Source organism: Maylandia zebra, linkage group LG12, assembly GCF_041146795.1.
Source record: "Maylandia zebra isolate NMK-2024a linkage group LG12, Mzebra_GT3a, whole genome shotgun sequence".
NCBI classification, from domain to species: domain Eukaryota; kingdom Metazoa; phylum Chordata; class Actinopteri; order Cichliformes; family Cichlidae; genus Maylandia; species Maylandia zebra.
The window spans coordinates 16992521-17011501 of NC_135178.1; the positions used below are offsets into that span (position 1 = coordinate 16992521).

The 18981-nt window shown below is 41.0% G+C and overlaps 3 protein-coding genes and 3 non-coding genes across 11 annotated transcripts in view; 4 read left to right on the forward strand and 2 right to left on the reverse strand.

Moving 5' to 3' along the window:
• The first annotated feature begins 64 nt into the window (after positions 1-64).
• On the forward strand, positions 65-138 carry trnai-aau (transfer RNA isoleucine (anticodon AAU)). Its single transcript has one exon. It is a non-coding gene; the product is annotated as a tRNA-Ile (tRNA).
• Positions 139-801: 663 nt separating this feature from the next.
• On the reverse strand, positions 802-2759 carry LOC101484842 (uncharacterized). Of its 2 annotated transcripts, none has more exons than XM_004544374.3 (2): positions 2658-2759; positions 802-2152 (listed from the first exon to the last, which is right to left on the reverse strand). In XM_004544374.3, exon 2 carries the CDS (start codon positions 2107-2109, stop codon positions 1438-1440), a length of 672 nt encoding a protein of 223 aa, XP_004544431.1. In that variant the 5' UTR covers positions 2110-2152; positions 2658-2759; the 3' UTR covers positions 802-1437. The 2 variants fall into 2 exon arrangements, with proteins under 2 accessions (XP_004544431.1, XP_004544432.1); XM_004544375.3 differs by having other exon boundaries at positions 802-2126; positions 2658-2733.
• A 14-nt stretch (positions 2760-2773) lies between these two features.
• Positions 2774-2847, forward strand: trnai-aau (transfer RNA isoleucine (anticodon AAU)). The gene has a single exon. It is a non-coding gene; the product is annotated as a tRNA-Ile (tRNA).
• A 329-nt stretch (positions 2848-3176) lies between these two features.
• On the forward strand, positions 3177-3249 carry trnaf-gaa (transfer RNA phenylalanine (anticodon GAA)). Its single transcript has one exon. It is a non-coding gene; the product is annotated as a tRNA-Phe (tRNA).
• Positions 3250-3479: 230 nt separating this feature from the next.
• fam81b (family with sequence similarity 81 member B) lies at positions 3480-16329 on the reverse strand. 2 transcript variants are annotated; one of them, XM_004544381.2, is made up of 9 exons: positions 14460-16329; positions 14217-14263; positions 13503-13710; positions 12323-12441; positions 10706-10835; positions 8547-8653; positions 6362-6497; positions 5135-5336; positions 3480-3907 (listed from the first exon to the last, which is right to left on the reverse strand). In XM_004544381.2, exons 2-9 carry the CDS (start codon positions 14252-14254, stop codon positions 3783-3785), a joined length of 1065 nt encoding a protein of 354 aa, XP_004544438.2. In that variant the 5' UTR covers positions 14255-14263; positions 14460-16329; the 3' UTR covers positions 3480-3782. The 2 variants fall into 2 exon arrangements, with proteins under 2 accessions (XP_004544438.2, XP_004544437.2); XM_004544380.4 differs by lacking the exon at positions 14460-16329 and having other exon boundaries at positions 14217-14449.
• A 448-nt stretch (positions 16330-16777) lies between these two features.
• mctp1a (multiple C2 domains, transmembrane 1a) overlaps positions 16778-18981 on the forward strand; it is a 140900-nt gene continuing 138696 nt past the window's right edge. For all 4 annotated transcript variants that reach the window (XM_024804557.2, XM_004544377.6, XM_076890784.1 and 1 more), the window contains exon 1: positions 16778-17311. In XM_024804557.2, coding sequence (XP_024660325.1) covers positions 16778-17311 — 534 coding nt within the window. The remainder of the gene's footprint in view (positions 17312-18981) is intronic.

Genomic DNA, 18981 nt, shown 5'->3' on the forward strand with positions numbered 1-18981 from the left:
AGGAAACTTTCAGTTTCCTATCAGATGTTCTGCCATGTAGGGTCTCAAAGTCACGCCCTACACTGGCCGGTTAGCTCAGTTGGTTAGAGCGTGGTGCTAATAACGCCAAGGTCGCGGGTTCGATCCCCGTACGGGCCACGAACTTTTTCACGTGTATTGTACTCGTAATTGTTCAAAGTGCTTTTAACAATGATGTTTTTTTTAAGCTATGTTATCAGTTAAACAGTTAGGCTCGAGTACAAATTACTTTTGCATACTGAGTCTTTGTAGAGCCACTTTTTTGTTGCCAAGTTTGGGGGGAAAAACAACAATATTGATACCAACACTGGTATTGGTTTTGGACTGATACTAGTGTGATTGGATCGATAGGATAAGATACCGTTATAGGTTTAGTATCGGCCCCAGTGCTTACTTGGTATCCAAATATTGCAACTAGACCACATTTAATTTCAGACTGATGAAATTGATTCTGTCTTATGAAAAAAGAAAAATATCTGGGACCATCTTTAATCAGTGTGAAGGAAGCGTGAGGGTGGCTGTGGCTACATTGTAGCTTACCATCACCAGTGTGTGAATGTGTGTGTGAATGGGTGGATGACAGGTTGTGTAAAGCGCTTTGGGGTCCTTAGGGACTAGAAAAGCGCTATACAAATACAGGCCATTTACCTTTGAAAAACAGTTTTTTTTTTATTATCTTGAAATGACGATTTCCCCCCACGTCTTCAGCTTTGCCTATCGGCCACAGCTTCCAAGACTATCTCTTAGTGACACACAAATGGGAAATTACTTAAACTTAAAATATTCAATTCAATTAAATTTTATTTATACAGCACCAAATCACAACAACAGTCACCTCAAGTCGCTTTATATTGTAAGTTGAAAACTCTACAATAATACATACAGAGAAAAACCCAACAACCACACGACCCCATATAAGCAAACACTTTAGCCACAGTGGGAAGGAAAAACTCCCTTTTAATAGGAAGAAACCTCTGGCAGAATCTCACTCAGGGAGGGCGGCCATCTGCTGCAAACTTTTGGGGTGAGAGAAGGAAGGCAGGATAAAAGACATGCTGTGGAAGAGAGCCAATATGTCTGTTCTAGTTCTTATTCTTAGAAGTCATCAGTTTATGGACTTTGATATGACAACAATGATATTTATTGTAATTCTTCTTTTATTTTGGTAAATACAGCAGATCACCTTTCTTGTTTCCATATAACAATAGCATGAATAAAAATCTAATAATCGAAGAGTGATACAGTCGGGATACGAAATTAACGTTTTAATAAAGTAAACAAGATACATCCAGCATTAACTATTGGAAAATATTGCACCAGCTGTGTCAGCTTGTCTGCTGTTGGCCCTGCTATGACACATTGGTTGATAAACAGGCACATGGACATCGCCTATCCAGTTTTTTCTACCTTACTGGACTGTCAAGGTCTTCCTGGACAGAAGTGCTTGGACATAAGAATGCAGAGGTTCTGCCCACACTTCCAGCACTGTTGCTTGATATGTTGGGCGCCCTGCTGTGTCTTTCTCTTGCAAAGGGGACACACATCAGCAGAATCACCATCTCCTCTTCCAGACTTTTTGGATGTTTTTGCAAGAAGCTCCTGAAGCTCTGTCCTTATGGTGGTATCTGGTGCATCTGCAATGCCCACCACAGTCACTCTTTTGGGATCAAACACACAATCTTCCTCCTTGCCGCTTTTCACAGCCATCATGCCACATTTGGGGGGCACCCAGGCAGTGTCGTAGCCATGTGTGTGCCATGTGAACTGCATAGGATGGTTGTCCATGTCAATACGTTTGACGCGGCCAACGCGCACGCGCAGCTCGAAGACCACACGGTTTGAAGAGCTGCTGTTCAATGGATAACATTGTGCCTTTTTCTTATCACGGCTGACATACACACCCTTTCCTAACATGCCCCGCTGCGACTGCTGAAAGCCATTGGCAATAATGAGACGTGCGCTGGCAACGCTGGTCCCATGGTACATAGTGTAGACTCCCCGGTTCTGAGGTCTCTGCGACGGCTCTAGCAACACACCAGTATAAGAGGCACCATCGTCTACCACCTCCCAGCCATAGAATTGCACAGACATCCTGATATGAGAATGGCCTGCAGAGGATGACGAAGATTTGCAGCTGTGAAACACAAGAATGCAATAATTTGTATATTTTGATGAGCAAGAAGAAGAAGGAAAAATCATTTTCACTACTAATAACTACGCTCACTACTAGTAACTCACTGCTAACTAACTACTAATAACTAAAGATGACAGCATGAACATAAAACACTTTCAGAACTACCATTTCCTGAATGTTTCTCATTTTTCATGTTCACGTTCACATTCACATACTGTACACCTGTGCAATTATTTCTCACTTTTAATGTGTCCTCTTCATCCTTTGTTTCTTTTTGTGTATATTTAAAGACTATCTTGCTGTATTTCTTTTATAGCTTTTCGTACCATAGCTTGCTCTTCCCAGTGTACTTCATTCCTTCCTCATATTCTTAGACTAAATCTCCCGTGTGAGCGTAGCTTTCTTCTACAGCATAATTATGTACCCCCATGTAGAAAAAGGCTGTCTCATAACTACTTTATCAATGTAGCTCAAGGCTGATTAACGTTAAAAACGTGAACCTTACCGTAAATACGGAGAAGTTTTGTCTGTTTGTGTCCTTCAACTTTCTGATCAGTAGGTTTCGTTTACGGTGTTTGATTACGTCACTCAATGGTATGTGTTTTTTTACCGTCAGGGCTAGGCCGGTTAGCTCAGTTGGTTAGAGCGTGGTGCTAATAACGCCAAGGTCGCGGGTTCGATCCCCGTACGGGCCACGAACTTTTTGTTTCTTTTGTTATCCTTCAGGTTTCAGACTGCTGAAAGATTGAGGCCTTCACTGACTGATTACCGACGCAACATAATCAATTCATATGAACTCCTGATTATTGGCCGAGCAGAATAACAAAAATCGATAAGTTACTGTCTCATCATGGTTGCTTTTAACATTATTTTAATATCTGTTAGGTCACACCATTATAGATTAATAAAGGAGTGTTGCAGGGTAACGTAAGAGCACAATGAAGTGAACAACATCACGACTAGCCAAACGTATCACGTGGCCCACCAATGCCCCTGCGTCCACCTCCTTTGCGAGATGTGTGTGGCCGAAATAGCTCAGTTGGGAGAGCGTCAGACTGAAGATCTGAAGGTCCCTGGTTCGATCCCGGGTTTCGGCAGTGTTTTGTATATGCCCCCCAACACCATCACGAGATCAAAAATCTAAAAAAAATTATACGATAAACGGAAGTACTCCTGCAGTTGAGGAGGTCTGTAAGATGAAAGTGACTGACATCTGTTTACAGAAACATACAGGTATTTATATATTTAAAAAATACATCATTTATTAGATAATACTAAAATAATATTCAAAACACAAGTTTATCAGTGTGATATCATTTAAGTACAATGGTATTTAAAGGTTTTACAGTCAAAACATTGCAAAGTTAAAAATGTAGTGAGTTGTGAAAAGGTAGGTATCTTACTGTGAATAGCAGCTCTTTGTGATTTGCTAATATACAGTACTTACTGGATCCTTTACCTGGTTTTTAAAGAGCAGGTAGATTAAATACAGTTAAAACAGCATTGTTTTTTTATTTTTAAAGATGAATGTAGTAACACCCAGAGGGTTTTACTTCCAAGCCTTTGATCCAAGCTTCTGCTTCAGGATAGGTGTGACAAGAAAAAACAAGTTCCTCTTCAGCGTATGTCACTAGTACTTGAGCACCTTGCTGCGGATGTGGCTGATATCCTTCTCAAGCTTCTCCTTGTCAAGGCGAGATTTGATGTCACATATCTGACTCAGTGATTCAATTGCATCATGCACAGACTGGAACCCTATTCAAACAGAGGCAGGGTGCATAAATCATCACTGAACATAAAGCATCTGAGGTGAAAATAATTCAGGTCATTGTTGCTGGATGAGGGATGTGCTATGATGGTACTGGAAGGACTTTCCTCCTGTGGGCTCATAACATTAAGTCTTTAAAAACCGTCCTAGTTCTAATTTTGCATTCAACCTGTCATATTTGTGTTTTACTTTTGATTTATTGACATCCTTCATCTTGCTCTGTCTCTTGTCCCTGTGGTCTCCCCCCTATTCTATGCTTAATTGCTCCCAATCATTACTTATATTTTTAATACCTAGTTAATTATGTAATAGTACATAGAGCTGATGCATTTTTATTACAGAATGTATTCAGTAACAGACTGTGGGGTTGAAAGGCTCCCTTTGAGATATTAAGTATCTTCTCTTTCCAGCTCCATAACTCAATGTCTTTCTTGCCACGAATATTTACAACTCTCATCAATTATGCATTTATTCTCTCATACCATCTCCTTCTTTCTTTTCATCCCACACTTAAAATAGCACAGTGGATGAATGGCTCTGGAGTGCTGTTAGGAGTGGCTGAGTAGTGATTCATAGATCAGTTTACCCATGGTCTTATTTACCAAGGGAAGTTTGGGCACTTTTCTATATGTCTGCTCTTTAATAAGAGCTGTGGAGTGAGAGAGACTGTCAGGAAGGGAGGCAGATGTGAGATCTAGTGTCAGGCATCCTGGGAAATGAGATGAGGATGGATGTCAACAGCAGCATGATAGGGAGACGAGCTAGAGTATTTGGCAGGCTAGTTGACTGCCTATTCCTGTGGATTGGCTCGCAGCATACTAGCTGTGTTGTAACTACATATGTGCAGGATAAGATCCTTTATACTACTGTTGTACAGCCAATTATTAGACCACATGATGAGCTGGAAAGCATCCGAGCTGAACTCCCGTTTAACATATCAACACCAAGTCAGTGACTACTGTAATTAAAGGAAACAATAAACATCTCATTTGTGGTAAAAATAAATGTTGGCTGCCTGGTGGGGTTAATCGCTTATATTCATTTTACGATTACTTATTATAAGTATTTTTCTTTTTTCCTTTCTTTCTATTTTTCAGACTCTTGTGAATTGCTCTCGCATGTCCATTATTTTCCTTGACGTGTATGGTGAAGAACATGTAGTACATGTGTGTTTGCTCTCTGATGACAGCAAGTTACCAGCAGTGATCACTCACCTTTGTGGTACTGCTGTTTGAGCAGCTGCAGCTCCTGATGAAGGTTGTTCTCCACTAAGGTTATTCTTCTGCTAAGTTTGTCTTCTGAGCGTTTCAGCTGATCATGCCGACTGCGGTCAGCCTGGTTCTGCTGGATGTCAAACTTCTCCACACGTGCCTCCAGGGCAAGCAGGCGGTCAGCCAATCTAGACTCCGCCCCTAACTAAGCACAGCATACACATGAAAATTCAGTTTTTAAACTTGGCGGAGCGTAGTTATATCATTTTCATACTATAGTCCACAACATCTAAAATTAATAAATAAATCATAGCAGAGGTGGGAAGTAATTAAGTAACAAAGTACAAATACTTTGTTACTGTACTTAAATAGAGTAAACAGTGTACTGTCACTGCAGTGGATGGAAATCAGCCAGGACAACTCATGAAACACGTCCTGACATCTGGTTGAATTCAGTTGTGTCCATCCACAAAGAGCAGCATCATAGACTACTGGAGCTCTCAATAGGTGAGTTGTGATTGTTTTCCCACACACTGAACCTACCTTTAACCTCTTGCTTACTAATTTTCCTGTTTAGAGGCAAAGTCACCCTCTACAATCTAGGCAACAGAAAATAGAGCTATTTTTTATTTTTCGTTTTTTCTCTGCTCATGTTCTACTTACCTGATTCAAGCTGAGTACCTTTGTTTAGAAAAATTCAACTTACTTCAACTTCACCTTTTACTGGAGTATTTTTCAGCACTGGTGTCTGTACTTCTACTTAAGTACAGAATGTCTGTTTACCAAAAGTGTGCCACACCATTGCACCACCAGCACCACCCTGAACCACTGATACGAGACAGGATGGATCCATGATTTATGGGGAAGAATTTGGTGTATACAACACGAATCATATATCCATCCTGTCTCGTATCAGTGGTTCAGGGTGGTGGTGGTGCAATGTTGTGACACACTTTTGGCCCCTTTGAGAGACTCACCAGACCACACAACATTTTTTCCATCTCCTATTGTCTGCTTTTAGTGAGTTGTGCAAAGTGTAGCCTCAATTTCCTGTTCACTGACAACCACACCACGTTCAAAGTCAGCTGAATCACCTTTCTTCCCCATTCTCATGCAGGTCATCTTGACCATGTCAATATACCTAAATATGTAGAATTGAACATGTGTACTTAATGAAGTTTTCAGTGAGTGTACATGTCAAACATTTTTAAACCATTATGTATATTGTACCATTTTGTCTTGTAATAGTGAAACCAGCTCCTGGTTGTCCTCGGCATGTGACTGGAGAGAGCTCTTGAGCTGTTGTTCTGTCCAGGTCCTCAATTTTGCTGTTTGCTCCTTGCCCTCGTCAAGCTCTCCTGTCATTCTGCAAAGACACAAGGAATACAAAGTGAACTGTAATAGCTTTACTTCTTTACATTTAGGTAAAGATTTTTCATTTCATAAATGTCTTAGGATCTAAAAGTTTACACAGTCTTGCAACTTTCAAGGACATATCAGTTCTTTTCTGCTAGTTTAGCCCTACAGGAAATAAAGTTTGTGTCTATTTAGAAAACCAATGCTTTATTGGCACTTCCACTTCTACTAAATAGCTTTCAAGTAAAAATGTGTGATTGTGTGATTGAGAATGAAAGTACTAAATTAATAATTTGTAACCCGTAAGTTTACTATAAAAGGAACATGCTTTAGGTTTAGCTGTTAAAAAGTCAATGTTCATAATTTCACAGTCTGGTAATCAGACGTGAGATTTCATCAGCAACAGTGCTTCTTGTTTTGCTTAATGTCACGTCAAGCTCACCACTGAGAAATACCAAAACAGCAGTGTGAAAAACAGTGGTGGGAAATTTTGTGCTCTGTAGCTCTGAATGCTGTATTTGTATTTGGACCATATGAATATTTCTCTCTTTGTAATATCTGGGGAGGTGGTCATTGAAAGCTGCATGTGGTTCTCATTTGATGAACAGTACTGAAATGTTTCTGATGGAAGCTGCAACCAAACTGAATGAAATATTGTGTGGACTGTGTAAAACTATCGGACTCAAAAAGTACCTCGAGACCTTCTTTAGTCGTATTCCTCTTGTCTAAAGTGTCCTTGAGACAATCAGTAGACACTCGCCTGTGTGTCACTGCTGCAAATCATTTTTTCTGTACAGGTGTCACAATACTGCACTCCGTTATCATTCCAGCTGCCTAATGCAGTTCACGCTGACACTAGACAACATGACAGTTGGCTTGGCTCTTGTTAGATAAGTTTTCAGAATGCACTTGTCTGCACATATTTGAAAGTCAGCTTGTAAATGTAAAGGGGCAGTCTGTGATGCCCTTTAATTTGAAGTCCTTGTGGCCTTGTCTGGCATATTTATTTCATTTCAAATGTTTTTTCTGTTATATCTGCAGACATGGTCTCTAGTGCCCAACTGTCCCTGCATCGCCACCTCCAGCGGACACTGGATCTCATCACTTAAAAAACAAAGGTCATCCTGACTGACTACCTTTTTGAGACTAATGAGGCCTTTAATGACTAAACTGCATCTAAGAAAATCTCCCAGCAAGTGTGGCTCAGTGTAGTCATACATGAGACAGTCAGAACAAAAAGAACCAATGACACCCAGGATTCAAAATCCAATAAACTCTCTTTGTAGACTGAACATTAATAAATAAAAAAAAAATCTTTCTGACATCAGCAGTGCCTACTTTCAAAAAATGACCTGGCCACTTAAAAACAAAAAAACAAATTAGGTTGAGTAGCGTGTAGACAACATCACTCGGTATGTTTCATCTTTTCCAGCTCTATCCATCAATGGTCAAGCACAACCTAGGTGGGTGGATGGATATATAATATATTAAATCTATAATCCAAATAAAATAAAGGAAGCCTCTTTTTTTTGGGTGCTTGTTTTCAACATTATTATTGTGACGCATTTCAGAAACACAAAAATCGCCTATTTTTATCTGTTCTTTTGGCTCTAATATGATCAGTGGGCTGCTTTCCATTGCAGGTACAACATTATTAAATAGAACATATCTATCATTCGCGTCTCTCTGTTTCTAAAATGTTTATATATTGCTTCCAGCTGACATTATTTCTCAGACGGAATAGTAAACGGACAACAAGCTTTCACCATTATTGTGCCTCCTGCATTAATATTTCAGGGTGAATGTGGCTTGGGAATGTGTAGCCCTGGAGCAGCTGTAACTATAGTTGGGAATGGTTGTAGGTAAGAATTTATGTTGGTGTTTTGAGGAACACTATTAAACAGCAAATCAACTAAGAAAGTTGTCAACTTTTCACAGTAGCTGCCAGAAAATGCATGATCAGCAGCTAAATTCATGGAATGACCTGGTGCAGTGTTGGGTGTCTCCAGGAATCCTTAGTACCACAACATTAGGTTTGTTGCATGATTAACAGTCTTACTTGTCTTCTAATAGCTTAACTTGTCTACGCAGATCAGACATCGAGTTTTTTAGGTCCTTAGAAGACTTTGTCAGTGAGGCCTCCAGTCTTCTAAGCTCAACATGAATCTGGTGACAAGAAAACACACAAACATAATCGTCAGCTTTGTTTCTGACCTTTACCCTTTTGTGTTTTCTGCTTTGCTGAGCAGACTGTGCTATGCACCACTCCTGTGGCCACTCATGACTGAGAGTTACACCGGTGACCCACTTTGTATGCGTTTTCAATTATTTTTATGGTAGGCGCTTGACCACTGGCCCACAGCTAATGTGCTGTCATCACAGTGATTTACCACCCCATACTACCAACACAACTGAAGGCTGGCTGAATCAGCGAGAGTGTTGAAGGCACTTTTGATTGCTTTAGGTCAAGTAAAAAGCATTATAATATGTGACATACTTATCGTAATCCAGGGTTTTCATATTTTCTATAATGCTGACCTTGTCAAAAAAAAAAAGGTAGGGTTTGGGCGGGAGGTGTAGGTGGGGGTGGGGTGAAAGCTTTTTTATGACGACCTTGACATCCCATTTGAATTTATTTCCCATCTCATTTCTTTCTTTCAAACTCTGGTTATGACTGAGCCTCTGAGTTTGTTTGATAAGGTCAAACTCACTCAGCAGCAGTAAGCTCCAAATGTCATCCCATCACAGCTCAGCTAGCCATCCTCTCTCGGATAAACAGCAAAATATACTCACTGGGCCACTTTGTTAGGTACACCTGTTTAACTGCTTGTTAACTTACTGGATTTAAGTATGTGGATGTGGTCAAGATGACGAGCTGAAACTAAATATTTTGGATGAAAGGTTATTTAAGCGACTTTGAACATGATATGATTGCTAGTGCCAGGTTGGCCTGGTTGTTTAAGAAACTGCTGATCTACTGGGATTTTCCTGCACAACCTTCTCTAGGGTTAGGGTTAAGATGACCTGAAAAGGAGAAAATATCCAATGAGTGGAAGTTCTTAGGGTGACAATGGCTTGTTGATGCTAAGCGTCAGAGGAGAATGGTCTAAAAGCTTCAGGCTGCTGAGAAAGCAACCTGAAGTAAAATAACCACTTTCTATATCCAAGATATCCAGAAGTTCATCTCTGAACATAGGACATGAAAAATTGAAGCAGATGGGCTACAGCAGCAGAAGACCACAAAATGTACCTCTCCAGTTACAATTTGCCTGGACTCACTAAAACTGCACAACTGAAGATGTTGCCTGGTCTGATGAACCTGCAATTGCTGTATTCAAAAGTTAGGGTCATCATTTGGCGCAAACAGGATGAAAGGATGGATCTGTCCCGCCTTGTATCAGCAGTTCAGACTGCTGGTGATGATGGTGTGATGATGAGTATTTTCTTGTTTGCTTTGGGCCTCTTAGTACCAGATGAGTATTGTTTGGACACCACAGCCTATGCGAATATTGGCCTCCACAGTCAGGAGAGCACCTTTTGTATGTGGCAGAATAAGAGATTCAAAGCATGGATGCGCAGCTGACATATCTGTAGCAATCGTGAAATACTATCATGTCAATATGGACCAAATTCTCCAAGGAGGTTTTCTTGCACCTTGCTTAATCTATGCCACAAAAAATTCAGGCACCTCTGAAGTCAAAAGGAGGCCCAACCCAGTACTAGCAAGGTGTACCTAATAAAGTGTACAGTGCAGATAAATACTATTCATATTACCAGATTATGATCCTTTCAATGCATCAAGCTTTCAAATAAACGCAACCTCTCTCTACAAATGTAAAAAAATAATAATGACAATAACAAAACAGTACATTATCCTTTAGTTTGGGAACAGAGAATTCAAATGAATGAATGAATATTGTGTTGAGCGTGTGTTTAGATAGAGGAGATGCAAGGGGTAATGATCATGAATGCCAGTTCATGCCAGTATGCTATCATACTGGAGAATAATGCTTTTGATGGCATCAATGTCACAGAGATAAAAAAAAAGAACCTAAATATGGCAAATACGTGTTACAATATTAACTTATGACTTGTGAAAACTCTCATTGGGGCACTGGTGTAGTAGCTGATTTGCACACAGTGCAAAGTTTTGCTCAACTGCTCTCGCAACTCCTTTTCTGCTAAACCCTTGTCAGCATGCATACGTTTTTTCCCCACCTTGTCCTCCAGCTCTTTGAGCTGTCCATTCACAGCTTTGCTGAGCTCTCGAACCTCCCTCTGCAGTCTGATCACCTGCTGCTCTCTGAAGCTCACGTCAGCGCTCAGCTTGGCAATGCTGGAATCACACCTGCGATAATAGGTGGGGAAGAACAGAGAGCTGGTGAGAGACCACTGAATGAGAAAAATGGGATTGAAGGGAGTTTGGGGAAGGTGTGAAGACAGAGGGATGAGCAAAAGACTAGAAAAAAAAAGTTGTATAATAGAATCACAAAATTAGAATGAAAAAATGTTACACTGCTGTTATCAATTTGCAAAGCAAGATCATGAAATAAATAAGAAGAAGAGGCTCTGGTAAAACCTTAGCAGTGAGGATGGTTACTCTGAACAGATTTCAGTGGTCACTTGTTTGCATCTACTAATGACTCACTGGTACAAAGACGCTCCCACCCACCCAAAAAATAACTATGAGAATAAATTAACCCTCTCAAGGCAGACGTTGCCGATTTGCAACAGTTAAAAACTAACAACCTGATTACCCCACATACATATTTTATGAGTTTTTTTTTACTCAGAAAACTTAATTTGAACCTGAGAGGGTTAAGTGAGAAATCTGTTTATCACCAAAAGCAATTAGGACGTTGCAAAAACACAACTTACAGCCTCTGACTTGGAAAATGTTGCTTTTAGCAAACTTTGAATTCAGTTGAAGCGATAAGTATCAATTGCAGCAACTCTTTTAATCAGCATGACAGTACAGCTTCCTTCCTTTCATTGCTTGGTTCAAGATGTCAGCCTGTTAAGGCTTTCTCTTACGGCTTTATTGGGCCTGCCTGTGTGAGTGCGTGTCTTTAAAATATTTGTGATAAACGATTGGTCTGAAATTTGAGTTTTTCCCTGGAGACCAGTCCAGTGCTTCTCTTAATGGCTTCACTGACCAGTGCCAACCAACACAAAAACCACTGGCCCTTAGCTTACTTGATTAATTATGAACAACATGAAAGAGGCTATCACACTGACCACTTGTTTTTCTTCTTCTCTCTTTATTGGACCCTGCATCAGCCCCATTTCCACCCCCTGAAATCTCACTGATATGCCTGCTTTGTAAATGACATATCTTTGTCTTCTATCTCTTTACACATGAAATGCACTGATCAGTGGATGCCAGAAGTGTTAGAAATAATTAGGTCTAGGCAACTACACATTAAAAGGCCAATCACAATGTATGTGAGATGGCAGACACTTTTCAGCAATCCAGTGCAGTAAGTGTGATGTGCACAGAATCACAGAATAATGAGCAAGTGCTAATCAGCATCTAAAGTGCATTTAAACCTGGGAACCTCACCCAGGTGGGAACAAAATAATTGCATCTGTGCATGTCTGTGTGTATGCCAGGACTGATTTGAGGTCGTGCAATGGCGAAGAGTTGCTAGACAGAATGAAGGCTAAACAATTTCACTCCATTAGGGAGTGAGAAAAACACGCAGGGTATCAGCGAGGAACGTCAGATCACTCCAGTCAATTGAAATAATGCCTTCTTGTTTCCTTCACTTGCTGTTCAGTTTTTTTCTCAGCATTTGAAAGCAATGTCTGACTCAGGACTCACACAGTGCCTACCTGGCTACTCTTCCTCTCAGGTCTCCGACGCCAGCTGTGTTTTTCTGGTCCATGTTTTGAACAGCGTGTGCCACTCCAGAGGTGACAGAGTCCCGCTGGGCCATCTCTTTCTCTAATTCCTTTACCCAGAACAAAGACAGCATGTTTCACATTTGTTAAAAAAAAGATGTGACTGTTTTCCCAGCAAATTAAGTGAAAAACCAGATGAGGAAGTACATGATTTGTTTGGAAAGTACCAGCAGGAAGCTTCAGATTTGAACTAATTATGCAGCATTCAATGCCATCAAGATAAACATTAAATGCAAACGACACGTGCTTCGCTACAAAAGCTCACTTAAAACTGGCAGAATTTCATCAGTGCACTTGCATGACTGATTGCTGTATAGGCTGCATGTGTAAAATAACCTCAAATCAAATGGATTACCCTCTGGCATTATCATGAAAGCAAACAGTGTGACTGTGTGATGTGGCTTACATTTGATTTTGCAAAGTATTCAGTCCTTTACTTAGTTGATTGCTTCTTGATTTGCAGGATTAATTAGTTTGTTGGCATTCATGTAATATTTCAAACGATGATAGCCTCTAATCATGCTAATGGCCCATTTGGTATACACTAATGAAGCTGAATGTTTCATTCCGGTGCCCTACTTCTGTAAGGCAGCTTTCAGAGAGTGGTTTGATGTTCTGCTCAGTGAAAGATGACTCCAAACACCCTCACACTTGTTCCGCGAGCCTAAGATCCGTGTACTCTTTTGCAGTTCTTCTGCTTGACTGTCAGGAGAATAGCTGTTAGAATTTAAACGCATAACTTGAGAGTATTTAGTTAACCACATACTGTGCACATGATCACTTTATGCTTATACAGACAAAATGTGCATGAGCTGATGATGGCGAGAAGTCAAGTAGGCTTTATTTGAGCACTGCACCATTCTATCAGGTGTAATCAAATCAGCTGGGAGTTTGTGGGCATGAGTTGGCGTGGGTGTGCTGCACATCAAACAATACAAGGAGAAGAGAACAGCCAGAAAAGGAGACAATCAGCACATATGCTCGACTTCACCCACCTAAAAGACGTACAGCATATTCCACACAAAACAAGAAAAAGACTTACACAATACTTTAATACCTAAACATGCATGCAACAGCACTTTTCACAACTTACTTCCACCACCTTGCATACCTGTATGCCCATGCTGAGTTGTTTAACAATACGTGTAATGGTGAGTATGTGATTCTCCAACAGCTTACGGGACAGTGCCTCAATTTGGACAGAGCCATGGCTGGACTGCAGACCAGCTGTCACCTCCTCTTTGATTCTGAGAGCTTGTTCTAGCAGCACAGCTAGCGGCCTATCCTGACTCCTCAAACGACCTTCCAAGACATCTGGCCTTAATCAGGAAGTAAACAAAAAAATATCAAGCTTATAATGTTTTAGAAGCTCTTTGTTGGGGTTTTTAGTATTTAGAAGATGCAAAAACAGGTGTTGCAAATATTGCAAAGTCATGTTGAAGAAGAAAAAAGTCATTTTAAAGTGCAATTCTACAAAGAGTTGATCTACTAAGAGAGAGAATGTAGATGGATTGAAATGTTGTACATTGGTTTTCATGCCCTTGGGTTCTGTCTTCATGTCCCTGTGCATGCTGTGTTGGACCTGTCTGAGGCTGTTGTGGATTAAGGATTAATTTTATCAGTTTGATTCACAGCGGTGTCGAAAGGTTCACAACCTTAATTCAATCCCATCAGCGAGCGGTCGACGCACATCTTATTCACCTCTTAAGCGCAGATCAGATTTTAAACTGAATTAGCAACCCACACAAATTGAAAGTGAAAAGTAAATGACTGCAATATACTGAATGTATGCACTGAATATGGATATGTGAATGAGAAAGGTTACCTTGTGTGACTCTGTGTGTCAGACTGATGATGAGACATCCTTATTGTCTACAAAGAGATATGTATTAAATATATTAGTGTGATAGTTTCCACTCAAATATCCTCCTTATCATTCTTTTTGTTAAAATAAGCATATTATATATTCTATCTCTCACTGGGAGCATCACGAGACATTTTGAACATTTTGGATAAAGACGTTAAACAAATGTTGCTATTTTTTTATTTGTCATATAAGAATACTCACAGGTCTGTGCTGTTCTTCAGCCAGCTTTAGAGATTATGTGTTTGTGTTGTCACTTGGTAACTGTGGTCTCCTTTCATGGGGGTGTGCCTGCCTGCCAGTGTGAACAGTCTTGCAAAAAAAAAAAATGCATTGTCTATGTGGCGAGGCAGTTTAACTCTGCAAAATATTTGATGACCAGAAAGCGTGAAACATAGTTGTAATTCGTAGAAATGTTGCTGAGAAACTGGTCAGCCTTCTTAGCAGCAGTTCTCGTGACAACATACCTCAAAACACCAGCTTTTAAAAAAGCGGTTATTGAGATAACCTAATACCTTTTTCAATTTTTTGCTGTTATTTTTCATCCCAACTTTGATAGTTTGTATTGCCTTCAAATATTGCATTTGACACTCCTGTTCCCTGGAGTTTGTCTTACTGTATTATGCTAATAGTTTAAAATACAGTTTAATCCAGGCTCTTTGCACTGGACCACGAAAGTGCATCATTAAAGCTCCTCTCTATTAGTCCTACAAGCCAGAAAATGCTTATCGTGGAGAGCTTTAAATAAAGCTTAGGGTGGGCAATGACTGTACAAATACAAATGCTCTGTAATTTAATTAAAATCCAGAGTCACTAAATCCCTTTATTACACTGATAAAAGTAAGACAGACTCCCCCATGGATCGTTTGGATTTGCTTGTTCCTGTGGGAACAAGGGTGGCAGACATGTTTTTTGATTGGAAACACTTCAAATTAAATAAAAAAGCAAGCTCAATCCTGTGTGGCTTCTTCGGTGAAGAACTTAACCTTAATTTATTGAGGCTACCAACAACGAGGAACCGCTTGTACCAGATAGGTCAGGTTCTAGACTGAGCCTGTGAAACACAACATGTGATTATTTGTACAAGGCATACTCAACTCAATTTAAAGGCTTGACCCAACCCTAAGTATTTGGATTCAGGTGAACAGATCGGATCTCTGCTTCGTTTAATCACAGGATACACAGTGTTTCAAGTGTGGTAGTGGCTCTGAATTAGATGTAGTTATACTCATGAAAGAAAATATTTCATGTCTATGTATCTCTCTCCCTCTCTGTTACACACACACAGTGGATTAGTCTCTTATCAATGGGATCAAGGTCATTAAGAGGAAAGGCCTTCTCAGAGCAGACTCATCAGTTTTCCATGGAAGCCCTATAGAAAAGCCTGGGAGCCGAAAGGGACAGTTTGGCTTACACCACGATTTACTTAACTTAAAGAGACGTTGAGAGCATTTCACCATCCTGTTAGCTGTAAATGAAAATGGTTCATTTTGGGAGATGACAGAAATTTCAAGCAAAGAGAACCTGAATCTCTAATCCATCCCCGAATTCATGGCACAGCACCAAAGACTGATGATAATTTTCTGATTAATCCGTGTTCTTCATTCTTACTGTCTCTGTGTGTTTGTTTCTAAGAGAGAGAGGACACAGTGTTAAACAGGAGGGCAGAGAACAGCCAGCACTGAAACAAGGGCCGGGGGGTGGGAGACGTAATGAGTTATTATACATCAGCGCAGCAACTAAAGAGAGAGCTGAGAGAGGGGAGGCTGCTCAGTGATGCCTGCTCGCTGCTGCACGTGGGTGATAACATTCAGTGAAACATATCCAGACTTGCTTAAACAGCGCGAGACCATCCATGTGACAAAGGGGACATCAAGTCTCTGTCTGCACAGCTTTCACAAGGTTAAAAAAATGCACGTATGATAAAGTACTAAAATACAAAGATATAAACTCAGATGGGAATGACATGGGACCCACAATTAAATTATAAACATCTCCACGAGGCACTGTGGGGTACTGTTATGCAATCGCCAGCATACAGATTACCCAGTCAAGTGACACGGTTGGCCAGAGGGCGGCGTGGTGCACCCTTCGTCCTTCATTTGAATACAATAATTAATGGGTAAGTTTGCCTAACCCCTGGTTAAACACCGTGGACGAGAGTCAAAGAAAAGCGGGCGAATAATTTTAAAATCTCTTACGCAATCGCGATGAAGTCACAGCACGTGCTCCAACTTTCATCGCTGAGGTGAGATATCTTAAATCTTACATGAATTCTTGCCTTCCTTCTAACTAGCCCACTGCACAGTGGGACATAAAAATTTACAGAGTAGTCTGCAGAGGCATTCTGCAAGGTTCGCAGGAAGATTGACACCCTCCTTCATCGTCGCACAGCGCGTTTCGTTCTTGGCGCTCTAAAAACTGATCATCAGTGGAAGTGCACCCGAGCCGCAGCTGCCCAACTGTGACATCCGTCCACTATACAGAGTGTGCTCAGGCTGGCTGGCTGCTGCACAGGCACAATGGAGCAAAAATCACCGAAACACGAGAGCACAGCCAAGGGGCAAGAGTCCTTGTCCTACCAGCGGAGAATGTGGAAGAATTTCCAGGAAAAAACCAAGCCGTGGCTGAGCCCGAAACTGGGATCAGAGCGTCGTGGTGCCGGGGGCGCGGAGGGCAGCAAGAAGGAATCGGGGCTTTGGATGTTTAAGAGAAAAAAGAAACAGCTGGACCGGGTATTTTCATCGTCGCAGCCGAACCTATGCTGCTCTACTCCGGCACCTTTTGAGGGAGACAAGGCTCTCGGAAGCGATGCGGTTCCTGGGACCAGCAGCGGCGGACAGCCTCTGCTACAGCTTCTTGGCACGGCTTCTGGGGCCACGGGGAGCAAACCAGAGCTCACGGCGCACGGAAGCCCAAAACTCCCGATGTCCCAGCTGATGGTGTACCAGCAGAAGAGCTCCTCTCTCGGCTCAGCGTGCTTCGAGAAGCTGGTGGTGGACCCGGCCGCTGTGACGGGAGAGGAGGAGCAGCTGCGTAAAAACGCAAGTGATTCTGTGAGTAAAGACTCGTGTAGTCCCAAACGCACACAGGAGCTTTTCTGTTGTCGTACTGTTTTTTCCTCTTTCCCCCCTAAAGCCTGAAAATAGAAGACAGCAGGCAAGACTTTATTGATTTGCTAATTTAATAAACGAGACAAGTTTCATGATTGTGCTGATGCGATGTCCCACTGCCCCTATGCACTCATCTGTTTCCAGTCCGCTGATTTCTTTACTGTCTCCACCATCGAGGACTGTATTGGCCAGATATATACATCCAGTTTCGTTGTAGATTTATGTGGTGATCATAAACAACCTCCCACCTTACAAGCTAATTTGTTTGGTATCATTTTATCATCACAGTTTCTCCATATACGTCGAGCAGACCAGCTGATTTCAGTTTCAAGTCTTTCCTGGTAGGGTTTTTAAACAGACAGCATGCTCTGATGCCATTGGCTTTGTTTAGCCTGCGCACAAACGTTTCTTCCAGGGGGACTGTCCCCTAGACTCACGACCATCTGTCTCAGTGTCCTTGCCTTTAGACAGAGGCTGCAACAGGCCCGTGCATGCCCACAGGTTCATCCTGTCTTTTTTGTTTTCATGAAAAGTGGCTGGTTGTCAAACCAGCGGCACTGGTGGAGATTGATGGCAGGTATATTCCCACACCACACATCATGCTGAGTCAGGGTGCCCCAAGAGAAACCATATGGCAGCAAGCATGAAGGCTAATGGTAACGATTGCATTCACAAAAATCATTCAGCCCAAAACATCAAAGAGAAAACTTCAAGTTTTTAAGTTTCAGTTTCAGTCAAATAAAATGGAATGTCATTTTCAATGTCATAATATTAAATCTCATGAGAACAACACTAAAGATACAGCATGCATAAAATCATATAGGCACATTTTCTTTCACTTGCTCCAAAGCTTTTCATCTCATCATTTTTGAAGTGCTCCAGACTTTTCTGAGCATCATCCAGATTGCTGTCTGAAAGTGATTAAGCACATTAGCACACGTTTCCCTACAGAGGTTGGCAAAAGCTCTGTTATCCATTAAATCTGTATAGGAAAAGTGCACCATGCTCAGCTGTAGAGGTAAATGAAAGAATGCAGTGACTTCATTGAAATTGATCTTACAGCTTTGTCAATAAGCCTTTCAGTTACATAATGTAGAGAAATGTCATTTTGCCAAATAAAGTTTCCGCATTCAAGCATTAGTTACTTCCTATCGCTGCCATCTTTATCCAAGTTTTTTTGGTCACTTGTTGGCCCTTTCCTTTGCCTGAGAAGAAAGCAGTGGCATAATCTTCCGAGGTTATAGTGCATAGTGCAGCGTTATTGTTCTATCTTATTAGTTTTACTGTATACCTCTATACCAAATAGAGTACAAAGTGCATGATCTGGATCTAATAGTGGAACTAGGAATGGAAAAAAGTGCAACATGAGATGATGGGTGATGAAAGGAAGTAAAGGTAATGAAGACAGATCTAATGGGGTTACAGGTAATGAGACATGACTAGGGGATGAGTTGAGACCACATGAGATAAGATGATATGAAGTGGGAAAAGAGCAAATTAAGATGAGATGCGAACAAGTGAAGAGACAGGAGATGAGAACAGATGAAGTAGGATTAGGTTTGCTTCTTTAATACCTGAGGGAAAAATAGTTAAAAACAAAAAACACACTAACA